This window comes from Balaenoptera borealis (assembly GCF_965194805.1).
Source record: "Balaenoptera borealis genome assembly, chromosome: 14".
Classification (NCBI taxonomy): domain Eukaryota; kingdom Metazoa; phylum Chordata; class Mammalia; order Artiodactyla; family Balaenopteridae; genus Balaenoptera; species Balaenoptera borealis.
In genome coordinates, this window is record NC_138875.1 from 60,023,275 (window position 1) to 60,040,698 (window position 17,424).

The 17,424-nt window shown below is 40.2% G+C and overlaps 1 protein-coding gene across 7 annotated transcripts in view; it reads left to right on the forward strand.

The window, feature by feature from the left end:
- The window catches only part of PTPRM (protein tyrosine phosphatase receptor type M), a 742,498-nt gene that overhangs the window by 313,325 nt on the left and 411,749 nt on the right, over window positions 1-17,424 (forward strand). For all 7 annotated transcript variants that reach the window (XM_082353481.1, XM_082353483.1, XM_082353486.1 and 4 more), the window contains exon 6: window positions 11,317-11,491. In XM_082353481.1, the coding sequence (XP_082209607.1) occupies window positions 11,317-11,491 (175 nt within the window). The remainder of the gene's footprint in view (window positions 1-11,316; window positions 11,492-17,424) is intronic.

Sequence of the window (17,424 nt, forward strand, 5' to 3'; positions counted from 1 at the left end):
GTGGTGTAACTGTATGTTCCAGGCTTGTATTTTCCATCTTAATGACCTAGAATTGGCCGTTTCTCCAAGGAGCCCTGGTTCTTTTTCTGGGGGAACTGGTAATTAGAAATTACAATCTGATCACAGAGGTGCTTATTCCTACTCGTTATCGTTTCTGGATCTTCCCATCCTATGGAGCTGGGATATATACGTATGCGCACATACACACATTTAAGAATAAAGCCTGTCCTGAGATCGTATTAACAATTCAAATTCAGAACTACAGGGCTTTTAACCTTTATCTTGCGCCTTTATCTTCTTTCAGCTATGTTTTCAGAAAAGAGTTGTATGTTTTAAGGCATATTGATTGGGGAAAAGTGACGTTCTTAGCCTTGTTTATGTTTAACTAGCCTTGCCTCTTAGATTATGGATAACTCGGTAGGTTCTGCCATCTTCCTCATGGTCAAGTTCTGTTATCACAGTTTTGAAGTAAACAGGGTCAAGTCCTGGCCTTGCAAACCCAAACCTTTAACCCAACAGGAAATGTCAGTCAGCATCAGGCTCCTTAGTCTGATGTGGCTAGATTAGTCCCGTCAACAGATTTTAAGAGTAAAGAACTTCTAATTTCATTGGTACTTCTTTTTTTTTTTTTTTTTGTATTTCTAATTACTGCATTCATTATATATATCCTATATTATTTGGATGAACTTTTAAATAAAATTTAAACACAGGTTGTTAAATATTATTCATGTATTGCAAACATATATTGAACTATGTCTAAATATCAGAATGAGGGTCTAAATTTTCGTAATCAAATTCTTTACTTGAATATGCCTATAAGACTATCATATGTTCAAATAATATGTTACTTTGGCTATCTGTATACCCATTAGCCAGTTGAAGAATACGTGTCAATAGCTATTCATAGAATATGATAGCATAAGTAAGAACTTCTGGTTCAGTATTCCAAATTGATAAATACTTGTGTTAGCTTGGTTATGGAATAGAAATCAAAGGTCAGCACCATCTTAGTTATTAAAATTTAAAAATACATGGGCTCCAGAAAGTCGATTTGTTGAGATATTCAATTATTATTGGATTTACATTACAGGAAATGTTTTAAACAAAATTATTCCTGGCTCTGCTGATACTATTAGTGATCCCAGTGGTAAGAATTTCAACCGGTATCTTACAAATGGGCATATTTGAAAGTGGGGTAAGACGGACTATTTTCTCTATTAAAGAAATGCAAGTGCGGTTTAATCCCCACCTATGGCTAAGGAGGGGCGAATGGCTCTCCTGTATCTTCTCTTGGCCCCTGCCACTCAGAGTGGCTCCAAAATGGGATTAATTTGCCCGCACTGCTGCTAACTGCCCGGACCTCAATTTCTTTCCGTCGTTGCTCTGATTATTGCAAAACTCTTTCTGAAAGACTTAATATGTATCTTTTTTGCTGGCAAATTACTGCTCATTTAGAAGTCCTAGAGTTAGTCCACTGCAGAAAGAAGGTTGGAAGTCTAATTTAAATAACTATCAGGGCTTTTTCTCAGGCTTGCTCAAATTGAAATGCATGCGTGTTTGAAGATGCTCTTGCTTTTCTAAAAAGCTGCATTTAAACCATTAAGATCATTTCCTTGCAGATATGGCCGTTATGGTTGTCTCATTAAGTTGACAAAAGATGGGTCAGCAGTTTCTTTAACACCTGGACACCTGGTGCCGTGCTCTGCCTGGAACCGGGGGTTTTGTCCCGAGGACTCGGAGCCTCTCTTATGGGGGGAACTCATATTCTGAAGAACAATCGCAGTCCCATCCTTGGTGATGCCTTATTGTCCTGCTGTAATGTTATTAAGAACCAGCTCTCCAGTCCTTGTCAGGGCCGCCTCTTTCTAACTCTGTGAAAATTGAGAGAAAACTGCCTGACAAAGGTGCTGTCTCTACCCAGTGGACATTTTCATCACTTTGTTTTGCGGGAATAACAGTCTCCCCATAGTTTCCTCGCTGCTCAGGGGTACCCCAGGTTCTGAGCACGTTGTCCTGTCTGGTCCTCCCTGTCATGGGGAGAGGCAGACAGGGAGGGGGACTCGGCCCTTTCACATCGTCCAACATCAGAGAAAATGGGCCAGCCACGGTTCCCTGCCTTCCCTGTTGAATTCTGACCTAAGGAAGAGTATCTGGGGACCAAAAGGCATCTTAAAAATCAGTCTGGGGCTTCCCTGGTGGCGCAGTGGTTGAGAGTCTGCCTGCCGATGCAGGGGACACCGGTTCGAGCCCTGGTCCGGGAAGATCCCACATGCCACGGAGCAACTAAGCCCGTGAGCCACAACTACTGAGCCTGCGCATCTGGAGCCTGTGCTCCGCAACAAGAGAGGCCGCGACAGTGCGAGGCCCGCGCACCGCGATGAAGAGTGGCCCCTGCTCGCCACAACTGGAGAAAGCCCTCGCACAGAAACGAAGAACCAACACAGCCAAAAATAAATAAATAAATTTAAAAAAAAATCAGTCTGTTCAGTTACCCATTCAATGCCTAAATCCCTTTCAGTATTACGCAAGACAGAGGAGATATGGGGATATATGTATATGTATAGCTGATTCACTTTGTTATAAAGCAAAAACTAACACACCGTTGTAAAGCAATTATACTCCAATAAAGATGTTTAAAAAAAATGGATATATATATATATACATATCTCCATTCTCTTTCAGATTCTTTTCCTTTATAGGTTATTACAAAATATTGAGTATAGTTCCTTGTGCTATACAATAGGTCCTTGTTGGTTATCTCTTTTTTATATAATAGTGTGTATATGTTACTCCCAAATTCCTAATTTATCTCTCCCCCACCACCTTTCCCCTTTGGTAACATAAATTTGTTTTCTATGTCTGTGGGTCTGTTTCTGTTTTGTGAATAAGTTCATTTGTATCCTTTTTTTAGATTCCACATATAAGTGATATCATATGATATTTGTCTTTGTCTGACTCACTTCACTTAGTATGATAATCTCTAGGTCCATCCATGTTGCTGCAGATGGCATTATTTCACTTTTCCTATGGCTGAGTAATATTCCATTGTATATATATATGACACATCTTCTTAAACCAATCATCTTGACGCACGTGATCTGAGAACTGGGCTAATACAGAACCGACAGGTGCTGTTGGACCTGATGAATGTATTCAGCCTCAGGAAACAAGACCAGGATTAAAGTGTGAATGCCAGGATTTCAAAGGGAAGGAATGAATATGGCCCTCAGAAGTGCATCTTTCTCTGGCGTTTGGGCACGTGATCTGTTCTCATTTTAATCCTCCCCCCGTCCCTGTCCCCATGGTCTTCGGTCCTTTCCTTGGGGCGCCCCCTCCTCTCCTGTCCTGTCACTTTCCATCTGGCACTGGCATCGCCCCTTCTTTCTCTGCGGGTCTCACTTCTTCCTCTTCCTTTTGTTCTCTCTGTCTCCCTGCCTCTCCCTCCCGCCTTCCACAGACTTTCCTGGTTTGTTTCTCTGCTCATCTCATTCCCCTTACGTGTGGCCTCAGTGGTCGACAGTCTTCAGGCAACTATTCTGCTCACATTTTCCAAGTGGGATTTTCAACTTGCATGAAATTCCTGGTGATGCCACAAATTTAAATGAGATGCGTCAATCTGAGTAATTAATCTTATAGATATTTAAATATTGCCATGCGTCCCTAATTCTAAATATATATTTTAGGAGTGCTACATGCTCTTCAGTTAAATTATCTTAAGCACACTTAATCTTACTTAGTTTGGTTTGTATTTTCCATTTTGGGGAATATCCACTTATGGATACTGAAGATGTGAGTCTCAAGGAGCATCCTTGCCTGATGGAAAGAGGTCAGAGTTAGCATCTCATAGTATTGTAGGGAATTTATCATTCTTCAAAATATTAAAAATGGGATTTATTTTAATTTAAAAGTGCTATCGAGTAAGAGAATAAATGAATTTGTACCATAAAAGGCATATGCAGTACCACAGAAATATAAATATTCTTCTGAATATTTGATCTTTTATCCAAGATAAGCTTATTTTTTTCCCCTATTGTATTGGAAATATTAATAAGAAAAGGTCAGTGATTTAGGCCAATGCCCTGTCCTGTTTGATCTGTCTGTAGTATTTAAAAGGAGTTGGAAAATAACTTGATTTTAGGAGCCATTTGAATTCCCATTAAAAAACACAATTTTTTTTTTTTAAGGAAGGTTTTATTTATTTATTTATTTATTTATTTATTTATTTATTTTTTGGCTGCGTTGGGTCTTCGTTGCTGCGTGCGGGCTTTCTCTAGTTGCAGCGAGCGGAGGCTACTCTTTGTTGCGGTGTGCGGGCTTCTTATTGCGGTGGCTTCTCTTTTTGTGGAGCATGGGCTCTAGGCACGCGGGCCTCAGCAGTTGGGGCACACGGGCTCAGTAGTTGTGGCTCGCGGGCTCTAGAGCACAGGCTCAGTAGTTGTGGTGCACGGGCTTAGTTGCTCCACGGCATGTGGGATCTCCCTGGACCAGGGCTTGAACCCGTGTCCCCTGCATTGGCAGGCGGATTCTTAACCACTGTGCCACCAGAGAAGTCCAAACAACACAATTCTTATAAATACATAATAACTCTCTATAGAGATTTTTAGGTTATTCATCCAAAAAAAAAAAAAGTTAAAATTTTTATTCCCTTTTGACCTAATAATTTTAGGAAATAGGGATTGTCCTAAGATCATTTATAATAGTGACGAATATAAATAATTTAAATGTGTAGCAATAGAGAACTACTTATATAAATAATGGCTACAGCCATATAGTGGAAAACATTAAAAAGCATGTTTTTGAAATTATCTAATGCTATGAAAAATTCTACAGATATCACAGGAAATTTAAATGAAGAGATCATATATATATAAAACCACTATTTCAAATTTTATTTAAATTAAAATGATCTGTAACAAAAAATAAACTAAACCTTGCCAACGCTTGTTCTTTTTCTTTTTCTTTTCTTTTTTCTTTCTTTCTTTTTTTTTTTTTTTTTGGTATAATGGCCATTCTGCTGGGTATGAAGTGATATCATTGTGGTCTTGATTTGCATTTCCCTAATGGCTAATGATGTTGAGCATCTTTTCATGTGCTTATTGGTCTGTATTATTTCTGTATCTTCTTTGGGGAAAATGTCTATTTAAGTCCTTTGCCCATTTTAAAATTGGATTGTTTGGTTTTTGTTGCTGTTGTTTTGCTGAGTTGTAGAACTTTTTTATGTATTCAGGATATTAATCCCTTATGAGATAAATTATTTGTAAATATTTTCTTCCATTCTGTTGGTTGTATTTTTACTCTCTTGATAGTGTCCTTTGATGCACAAAAGTTTTTATTTTATGAAGTCAAGTTTACCTATTTTTTCTTTTGTTGCCTGTGATTTTGGCATTGTATTTAAGAAATCAATTCCAAATCTAGGATCATGAAGATTTCCCCCTATGTTTTCTTCTGAGAGATTTATACTTTTAGCTCTTAATTTTAGGTATTTGATCATTTGTTTTAATTTTTGTATAAAATGAAAGATAAGGGTCCAAGTTCATTGTTTTGCACATGGATGTCCCGTTTTACCAGCACCATTTGTTGAAAAAAGTATCATTTCCCCATTGAATGGCCTTGGCACCCATGTCAAAAATCCACTGACCAGAGATGTGAGGGTCTGTTTCTGGGTTCTCTATCCTATTCCATTGGTCTGTGTCTGTCCTTATGCCAGTACCACACTGTGTTTTGATTACAGTAGCTTTGTAGTAAGTTTTGAGGTTGAGAAGTGTGAGTCCTCCAACTTTGTTATTTTATTTTGGCTACAGTGACGGCTTTTGAATAGAACTGTTGCTAGCCCATAAGACCTAAACTGGCCTTAAAGATTTGCTGTGTAACTCTGACAAATCAGTATTCATGACTATTGTGCATCTCTGAAAAGCCACAGGAGTTTTCAATATCCTGATATTCATTGTATTACTGTTCTATTGCTGCTGTAACAAGTTACCACAAACTTAGTGGCTTCATTATCTCACCGTTCTGGAGGTCAGAAGTCCTGAAATAAGGTGATGGCAGGGCTGACTCCTTCTGGAAGCTGTAGGGGAGGATCTGTCCCTTGTTTCTGCAGCTTCCAGAAGCTTCCTGCATTTCGTGGCTCATGGTCCCTTCCTCAGTCTTCAAAGCACTTGCTTCTCTGGTCACATCTCCTTCTGCATCTGACCTTCCTACCTTCTCCTACCTTATCATTACATTGGGCCCACCTGGATAAGCTAGCATAATCTTCCCATCTCTAGATCCTTATTTTTTTTATTATTATTTTTTGATGGTGCTAATATATCCTTTAATGGCAGAATGTGGTAATTATTGAATTAATTATTGCTAACTTAGTTTTCAAATGAAAAAAAAATAGAAAAAAAAACAAATTAAATGTGACACAACCTGACCAAACACATGTCAAATTACAGTTTCAAGGTTATTTTACAAAATACCTCCATTTATACCATAGATCCTTATTTTAATCTCATCTTCAAACTCCCAGGTTCTGGTGACCAGGGAGTAGACATCTTTGGGGGCCGCTATTTTGCCTACTACGATTACAATGACTGGGCAGTGTTGCTGACCGAGGGGCACACAGATCCTCTAAAATATCCTTTTAGTTTTCCCTGTTGGTCTCCCTTGTAAATAAAGATTCGCTGTCCAGTTGTAAGGATCAGGTATAAGTCTGTTAATATAACAATCTCACATTTCTTTCCTACCTATGGAACTTTTTTCCACCGAGACTATGATTCCTAGAGTCAGCAAATATTAATTGAGCTCTATTCCCTGTGCACCCATGTCCACAAAATGAATACATCTGTTTCATGACCTTGAGGAACTTATAATCTACTAGAAGAGAAAGATGGTACTGCAGTGTAACCCCCTTTTTAAAAATTTCTTTCTTTTTTATTTAATTTTTATTTTATATTGGGGTATAGTTGATTTACAATGCTGTGTTAGTTTCAGGTGTACAGCAAAGTGATTCAGTTATACATACATATATATATCCATTCTTTTTCAGATTCTTTTCCCGTATAGGTTTTTACAGAGTATTGAGTAGAGTTCCCTGTGCTATAAGTAGGTCCTTGTTGATTATCTATTTTATATATAGTAGTGTGTGTATGTTAATCCCAACCTCCTAATTTATCCCTCCCCCCCACCTTTCCCCTTTAGTAACCATAAGTTTGTTTTCTATGTCTGTGAGTCTGTTTCTGTTTTATAAATAAGTTCATTTGTATTGTTTTTTAGATTCCACATATGAGTGATATAATATGATATTTGTCTTTCTTTGTCTGACTTGCTTCACTTAGTATGATAATCTCTAGGTCCATCCATGTTGCCGCAAATGGCATTATTTCATTCTTTTTTTTATGGCTGAGTAGTATTCCATGGTATGTATGTACCACATCTTCTTTATCCATTCGTCTGTCGATGGACATTTAGGTTGCTTCCATGTCCTGGCTATTGTATATAATGCTGCTATGATCATTGGGGAGCATGTATCTTTTCAAATTTTGGTTTTCTCCAGGTATATGCCCAGGAGTGGGATTGCTGGATCATATGGTAACCCACTTTTATAGATTATATTTCCTAAATAGCTTTAGAATCCCTCCCTTCCTGTCTCTCATCCCTCCTTTTGTCATGTGTTACTATGATTTTTGCAGAAAATACAGCCAGTTTCCTTGACATCAGTTGGGCTCCCACACTCCTTGCTTTGGGCCATTACTGTACCCACAGATGTGCTCATGTCACCCTTTTGCCAAAAATCCTTGTGTTCCTGGCATCAGGATAAACTGTAACCCTCCACAGGTCCTATTCCTGGGTGTGGGCTCTACCATTCCAGCCTCATCACCTGCCATTCCAGGAGCACTTTGTGCTGTAGCGGAATAGAATAAACCTACCACCCCACAGTTCAGCTGTCTTGGCTGTTGACTTTTACAGAGCTCTTCTCACTTACTGGCTCCATTTTTCCTCCTTCACTGCCCGAGAAAGTCCTGTGCATCCCCAGTTCTGGCCTCAAGTCTTGCTTTCTAGAAAGCCAACCCTCATCCCCCTCGCTGGTGAGGCTCTTTTCCCTGGGTTTACTGTGTCAGGCAGTTCCTTGCTCTGTAGTGTAATTAATGCCTTACCTGTCTGTTTTTCTAACCAGACTGTGGATTCAGTTAGGTAAGGGCTGGTTCTCTTAACCCCATGCTCCCTGTATAGGTAGAGTGCCTGCCTCATAAAAGATGTTAACTAAGTTTGGGTTGAATGAATGCTTGGATCCACGTACATGTGAATGATGTAATAGAAAACACCTGCAGATTGAAGCAAGATTTATGATGGCATATGGATTCTAAGCTAAAGTGATTGCTAGCTAGCACTTGTTTTCTCCTTTCTATATACTGTTTCTCTTGAAGAAGCTGAATCTAACTTTCTGTGTGATTAAATACATGTGCTTAAAAACAAGTCCCATTCCTGAGAGTTCATGTGACTCATTGGAGTTCTGTAAAGCTGTTAGTTTGAAGCTGTTTATTTTAAAGGATAAATTTGTGGCATGAAGTCAACAGCTCTGAAGTAAAGCTCCTCTCAACATATATATGAATCCAACACAGAAGTTTTCTTAAACTTGACTGCCCTCAGTACAGCCTTGAATACTTGTAAGGGATCCATAAGGGCATACTTTAAAATTCTTTTGAATTAACATTCTTTTGAGACAGGCTTATTTCATTAGGACAAATATTACAAGGCAACTAAAGAAGTATATTCTTACAAGATTCGTGCCACAAGTAAGTAAATAAATAAGTAGATAGCCCTTTTGTTTTTGTCATTGTTAATAAACAAAACAAATAATTATAAATGTGAAGTATGCCTTTCTTCAGGGCTCTTTTTTTTTTTTTTCCCAAAACGAGATTAGATTTTCTTTTCAGTCTGAAAAAGACAAACTTAATTTTATAGAGTAGTAGGTCTGAGGTTACTCCTAGTGGTAGAATTTAATTATTTATTATATTTATTTGGGGGAGAGGATGGGAGACTATGAAATACAGAGAGAAATACTTTCTCCTGTTGTATCAATTAATAATGCTGGATTGATGTTTTGTTTTGTTTAACTTCTCAGTGCCCTTTGTCAGACCAAATTGAGAGGATTTAGTAATAAAAAAGACTCACATAGGATATATAAGGTATATATTTAATGTCACATTCAGATCTATGACTGTTTAAGCTATTAGCAAGACTGTTCTGACAGCTAGTACTAAAGATGGTGGGAACTGTTCTTCCGCGTCCCCGACGTTTCCTTCGCTGTGGCAGGAACTGTACTGGCGCAGCACCGGGATGCTTTGTCTCTGTGCACGCGGCTGCCGGACAGGAAGCGGGAGCACGCCCGGCCCAGCCCCTCCTTTGGGAGCTCACTCCCCACAGCAGCCCTTCCTCCACCCTGCGAGTTTGCCAGCAGCACCCCACGTGGCGGGCGGGGGTGTGTGTGGTTTTGCAGTGCGGCCCGTGGCTGGGTGGGTGAGTCTGATTCCGTGCTTCAGTTCTAGCAAGCCCATGGTTACCGCACGTCGGCCGCGTTCTGCGTATTCTGCAGGGCCAGGTCCACAGGTACTAAACGAGGTGTTTGACCGCCTGTCCGCCTTTCTTCTTGAACTCATCCCTCAGCTGGTCCAGAATCCGGGCAGGGACTTGTGGCCCCGGTCATTAGGCAAGTGTCCTTGCGCGTGTATATCTTTAAATTCTCACAACTGCCCTGAGAGTTGTATTGTCCCGTTACAGATGAGGAAAGGGGGGCCCCAGGAGCATAAATCACTCTGACGTTAGGTTTGGCACCCTGGTCCGTCTACTCCCAAACTCATGTCCGTTAGGACATACTGACAAAGAAAATATCACAGCAAAAGCTTCTAAAAGGCTTTGCATAATATAAGTCACTGAGTTCTACAGGTGAGTTTTATTATTGGTAGCCTGGCGTGTTCATACTTATAAACACAAAACATTTGCGTACGGTCTGCGAGTCCCTGAATGCACAGGTGTGCGCCCACCTCCCCAGTTCCACTGGCCGCCTTGATGTCCTCCAAAGCTTTCGGCTCTTTCTAACCATCCCAGGCCTCCTATTCTCTCTCCTCTGACCAGGGCGCTCCTTTTCTTCCACCCTCCCCTTTGCCTGGCAGCTCCTACTTACCCTTCAGATCTCAGCTCCAATGTCACTTCCTCAAAACGGCACCATATCTAAAGACGGCCTCATTGTGATTTCTGCCAGCCACCTGCCCTGGCCATCATTGGTGATCATTTCAAGCCTATATTTCCCAGCAACTGAAGCGCTACTGTGAACACTAAGGCCACTTTTCTGTTGTCCACTGTTGTGAGCCTAGTGTCCTAACACAGTGACAGCACATGAATGGCACCCAGCATGGTTGCTGGGTGAATAATTGGACATAATGCTTGGTGTCGTGCATTTGCCTTAAGGTCTTTGCCCATTGTTTTCTCCTTAATACTTGCAAATAACATGTTAAAGATAGCCTCTTTCCTGATAATTGTAAGAAAAAAAAAATATAGGACTGAAATCTGTAGTCTTTCTTGAGGCTTTAAACTGTGGGAAGCATAGAATGGATTTCCAAGTGTGCGTAACTAAGGACTTAATTAATGTCTCCGGGATAGTGTAAGACAGCACTGTTCCAGTGTTGGAACCTGCTTTGTGTGGTCCTGGGCTGTGGGATGTGTAAAGGAACTTCTCTCCTAGCATTTCAGTGTCAGGTAATATTAAACACCTACTTCTGCTTGGTTTTGATAGCTCCAGGAAGAAAATTCTAAAGCTGAGACTAGTCCTTCAGAACTTATGCTAATACCTACTTACATTTTTAATGTAGTTCTTGATAAGTTGTTTATCAGTTCATGTATAAAATGAGGCCAATCATAGGGTAGTGTGCGAATTAATTTTGTTTCCTAGCCAAGTATAAAAAAAAATGATTAAGTATTACAAAAAGACTAAATGTTGATAGTTTGGGAGCAAAATGAGGAATTTTTCCATGTGCTTTTTGCTCTCCTCCTGTTGAGGCAGAATAACATAATGAACATTTTAAAGGGGCAAAACCAAAGACATTTCTGCACACTTAATTTTGCATCCCTCAAATCCTGAAAGTGTTGATCGAGGCAGAATTTCAGTTTCTGGGCACCTGTTTTCCTGGAACAACTGCCATGGGTAATAAACCGTGGAACCAAGATCTGTAAGGAGGTAGCATCAGTACCATCCATTCTGTGCCTTCAGATGTCTTCCTGGTTCCGTATGACAGCTGATATTGTTTCTTTCTGCTCTCCCCATCCCCACGTTTACAGGGCATTGATGTACGGGACGCTCCCCTGAAGGAAATAAAGGTGACTAGTTCCCGGCGATTCATAGCATCGTTTAATGTCGTGAATACAACCAAACGAGATGCTGGAAAATACCGCTGCATGATTCGAACCGATGGAGGAGTTGGCCTATCCAACTATGCAGAATTGGTAGTTAAAGGTATTTAATGTTATTTTTATACCTCCAAATAGTCTGTTAAAAGAGACATGTGGGATGGTTGTGAGTTCATGATTTGTTGAAAGCTCAGACTTATCCTCGTCTGTTTCTGAACAGTAGTTTGGTGACAGGCTGTACGGATGGATTACATTTTAAGTACAAATTTTGCACATGAGCAATAGTTTTGAAAAATGTGTTTTGTTTGTGTTGGTTCAGTTGCATACAAAGCAATGAATATGCTCTGGGCAAGTTCTTCTGCCAACTCTGTGTACAGAGATTACAACCCTATAAATTTTTGTTTAAGGAATAAAATTTTTTTACTGATAGAAAATCACTCAAAATGCAAATATTCCCCAGCCAGGGTGTTTATGATAGCAGGGTGGTTAATAAAATGAAGCAGTGTCAGTATAAAAATGTGCCGTCATATCATACAAGCCACATTTATAGTAGTGGGTTAACATTCATAATGTTGCTCTTAGGTTCTATTACTGTATTTTGCATGACTGAAAAATTGAGTCATTATATTCAGGAAGGTGAGAGATGAGTAAAAAAAAAGGGGGGGGGGATAAATTTCCTTTGGCTGGTTTGATGTTTTTTTGTGTGTGCATGGACTTAGGAGTTTATAGTATTAAACCGGTAAGGCAGTTTTTGGTCCCAGACAGAATTTGGACTTTTAGATATACCATGAGGCATTTTTATACCTTATAGCAAGCCATTGCTGCTTTCTCCTAGGGGAAGAGAACGATACCTGCTTTTTACATGTTCTCCCCTGCATTTATTAAATGGGGAGCATAAAATTGTTCTCTTTTGGATGGACTATTCCTTTTGTCAGCAAATTTCTCTATGTCGGCAGTTTTACAGACTGCAGGGTTCAAACCCCAGAGCTCGCTGTGTGGGCGTGGTCCTATGGCTTACCCTCTCGGTGCTTCTGTTTCCTCATGTTTAAAATAGACATAATAATGTGACCGACCCTAAAGGGCCATCAGGAGGACCGGATGCAAAAGGTATGTGAATGGCACTTAGAACAGGAGACCTAGTAGGCAGCCGGCACCTGTTCAGACCGTGATGGGGCATGGGGTGGCTCTTGTTCTCCGTTCTAGTCCATCAGTGGTCCTCAGCTGAGAATGCATGGCTGAACCACCTTTCCAAATAAAACAAAATACAGATACAAATACCTGCCCACCTATTCTCTACCACCACTACACACCCATGTTGAATCAGAATCTCTGGGACCAGAGCCTCTGCCATAAAATCTATAGGTGATCCGGGCAGATGGCTTCTTCTGTGAAATCAGCCCTGCCAACGTTAGTCACGCCTGGCTTGGGGGGGAGCCTGCCCCCCAGCACTGTTTATCTGCAGCAGTGGCTAATGTTCTGTGGAAGGAAGCCAGGAAGCATCCCTGCAATATCTGCTCACACGGTCTAACTTGCCACACCAGAGCCCTGTGATTTGGGGTTTGTAGTGAAACTGTAGCCCGTCTGGCCAGTTTCCGAGTTTAGGTTTCACCTGTAAGAAAACTAAAACTCTGCATAGATGTGCACACCCTCCCCTGCCGAAGGCTCTCGGGGAAGCGAGGGGTTTCCTTGTGGAAAAAAGGACACCATTTGCCAACAAATCCAGCAGAGCGGCCGCCTCGCTGTTGCCACGGCTGAGTTCTTTACTGTCATCACTGTTACTTAATTTTCATCTTGGTCCCGTTCTTTGTGTCTGCGTTCTGTTTTCTGATTTCTGGTTGCTACGGTGCTTCACTGTGCCCGTGCCCGGTGAGGCGTGGTGCTTTGTAATCAGTATGATAGAAATCTAGTCACCTCTTTAAAAATTGCCTCTGTGGGAAAGTTAATTTGTTGGGAGTTATAAGCAAGTCAGAAATTTCTAGTCTGCCACAACACACATAAGCACAGAGGCTGAGTGGGTCCTTACTCACATTTCTGCCGCACGTTTTCCTGCCTTGTGACAGTGTGGAGGGATCTTGGGTCATGGTGATAAAATGTCCGGGCACCCTTTGCATCTCTGCACCCTGCCACAGCTGGTGACAGTTGGCTTGCAGATATGGCTCAAATCTGGAGTTTGACTTTTCCTCCATTTATAATTTTTATAGCCATATTTTGCACGTATTTGATTTTTCAAAATAAAATAACATACTGGATTCTACTAATTAAATAAAGCATTGCATTGACACAATTACTTTAAAATATATAATGGCATGTTTAGGCCACCTGTGTGATTGAACACTTTTTATATGCATGTGTTTAGAGTGCTAATTTTTTCAAAATGGGAAAAACTAAAGTCCAAAGAGTTTATAACTTTCTTAAGGTCATTCCCTGATTTGGTGCTGGCCCGCAAATGAAGCCCAGGTCATTTTAAACTATCATTCTTGTCTGTTTTATGTCTACCACTGCTTTTGGTAATCAAAGACATAAAAATATTTCATGTAATCTCCACAATTCATGTATATATGCATATATGCCAATATCATATTTAATTATAGGAGACATATATTAGGAATTCATATATATGTATCAATTAGATATATGTATATGATATGTATCTATAGGTATATAAATTCTTTCTTTGCTGGCTTGATTTAGAATTATTTTTATCATGCCCTTTCACTTGGATTAAATATTTTAAATTGCTTTTTATCACTTAGTATAGATGGAGTTCCTTCCTTCTTTCCCTTTGAGAAAATTTATTCAAAATTTAAATATTGAGATTGGTTCAAGATGGCGGAGTAGAAGGATGTGCTCTCACTCCCTCTTGCAAGAGTACCTGAATCACAACTAACTGCTGAACAATCATCGACAGGAAGACACTGGAACTCAGCCAAAAAGATACCCTACATCCAAAAACAAAGGAGAAGCCACAATGAGATGGTAGGAGGGGCGCAATCAGAATAAAATCAAATCCCATAACTGCTGGGTGGGTGACTCACAAACTGGAGAACACTTATACCACAGAAGTCCACCCACTGGAGTGAAGGTTTTGAGCCCCACATCAGGCTTCCGAACCTGGGGGTCCGGCAATGGGAGGAGGAATTCCTAGAGAATCAGACTTTGAAGGCTAGCAGGATTTGATTGCAGGACTTTGACAGGACTGGGAGAAACAGAGACTCCACTCTTGGAGGGCACACACAAAGTAGTGTGCACATTGGAACCCAGGGGAAAGAGTAGTGACCCCAGGGGAGACTGAACCAGACCTACCTGCTAGTGTTGGAGGGTCTCCTGCAGAGGCGGGGGGTGGCTGTGGCTCACCGTGGGGACAAGGACACTGGCAGCAGAAGTTCTGGGAAGTGCTCCTTGGCGTGAGAACCTCCCAGAGTCCACCATTAGCCCCACCAAAGAGCCCAGGTAGGCTCCAGTGTTGTGTTGCCTCAGGCCAAACAACCAATAGGCAGGGAACCCAGCCCCACCCATCAGCAGACAAGCAGATTAAAGTTTTACTGAGCTCTGCCCACCAGAGCAACAGCCAACACTACTCACCACCAGTCCCTCCCATCAGGAAACTTGCACAAGCCTCTTAGATAGCCTCATCCACCAGAGGGCAGACAGCAGAAGCAAAAAGAACTACAATCCTGCAGCCTGTGGAACAAAAACCACATTCACAGAAAGATAAACAAGATGAAAAGGCTATGTACCAGATGAAGGAACAAGATAAAACCCCAGAGAAACAACTAAATGAAGTGGAGATAGGCAGCCTTCCAGAAAAAGAATTCAGAATAATGATACTGAAGATGCTCCAGGAGCTCAGAAAAAGAATGGAGGCAAAGATCGAGAAGATGCAAGAAATGTTTAACAAAGACCTAGAAGAATTAAAGAACAAACAAACAGAGATGAACAATACAGTAACTGAAATGAAGAATACACTAGAAGGAATCAATAGCAGAATAACTGAGGCAGAACAACAGATAAGTGACCTGGAAGACAGAATGATGGAATTCACTGCTGCGGAACAGACTAAAGAAAAAAGAATGAAAAGAAATGAAGACAGCCTAAGAGACCTCTGGGACAACATTAAACACAACAACATTCACATTATAGGGGGTCCCAGAAGGAGAAGAGAGAGAGAAAGGACCAGAGAAAATATTTGAAGAGATTATAGTTGTAAACTTCCCTAACATGGGAAAGGAAATAGCCACCCAAGTCCAGGAAGTGCAGAGAGTCCCATACAGGATAAACCCAAGGAGAAACATGCCGAGACACATAGTAATCAAATTGGCAAAAATTAAAGACAAAGAAAAATTATTGAGAGCAGCAAGGGAAAAACGACAAATAACATACAAGGGAACTCCCATAAGGTTAACAGCTGATTTCTCAGCAGAAACTCTACAAACCAGAAGGGAGTGGCAGGACAAGTGATGAAAGGGAAGAACCTACAATGAAGATTACTCTACCCAGAAAGGATCTGATTCAGATTCATCAAAAGCTTTACAGAGAAGCAAAAGCTAAGAGAGTTCAGCATCACCAAACCAGCTCTACAACAAATGCTAAAGGAACTTGTCTAAGTGGGAAACACAAGAGAAGAAAATGACCTACAAAAACAAACCCAAAACAATTAAGAAAATGGTAATAGGAGCATACATATTGATAATTACCTTAAATGTGAATGGATTAAATGCTCCAGCCAAATGACACAGGCTCACTGAATGGATACAAAAACAAGACCCATATATATATGCTGTCTACAAGAGACCCACTTCAGACCTAGGGACACATACAGACTGACAGTGAGGGGATGGAAAAAGATATTCCATGCAAATGGAAATCAAAAGAAAGCTGGAGTAACAATACTTATGTTGGATAAAATAGACTTTAAAGTAAAGAATGTTACAAGAGACAAGGAAGGACACTATATAGTGATCAAGGGATCAATCCAAGAAGAAGATTTAACAATTATAAATATATATGCACCCAACATAGGAACACCTCAATACATAAGGCAACTGCTAACAACTATAAAAGAGGAAATCAACAGTAATGCAATAATAGTGGGGGATTTTAACACCTCACTTATACCAGTGGACAGATCATCCAAATAGAAAATTAATAAGGAAACGCAAGCTTTAAATGACACAATAGACCATATAGATTTAATTGATATTTAATTAAATATTCCATTCGAAAACAGCAGATGACACTTTCTTCTCAAGTGCGCATGGAACATTCTCCAGGATAGATCACATCTTGGGTCACAAATCAAGCCTTGGTAAATTTAAGAAAATTGAAAACATATCAAGCATCTTTTCTGACCACCATGCTATGAGATTAGAAACCAATTACAGGGAAAAAAACGTGAAAAACACAAACACATGGAGGATAAACAATACGTTACTAAATAACCAAGTTATTATAAATAACAAGTTACAGTAATCCAGACAGTGTGGTACTGTCACAAAAACAGAAATATAGATCAATGGAACAGGATAGAAGGCCCAGAGATAAACCCACGCACTTATGGTCACCTTATCTTTGATAAAGGAGGCAAGAGTATACAATGGAGAAAAGACAGCCTCTTCAATAAGTGGTGCTGGGAAAACTGGACAGCTACATGTAAAAGAATGAAATTAGAACACGCCCTAACACCATACACAAAAATAAACTCAAAATGGATTAAAGACCTAAATGTAAGGCCAGACACTCTAAAACTCTTAGAGGAAAACATAGGAAGAATACTTTTTGACATAAATCACAGCAAGGTCTTTTTTGATGCACTTCCTAGAGTAATGGAAATAAAAACAAAAATAAACAAATGGGACCTAATGAAACTTGAAAGCTTTTGCACAGCAAAGGAAACTACAAACAAGGTGAAAAGACAACCCTCAGAATGGGAGAAAATATTTGCAAATGAAGCAACTGACAAAGGATTAATCTCCAAAATATATAAACAGCTCATGCAGCTCAATATTAAAAAAACAAACAACCCAATCCAAAAATGGGCAG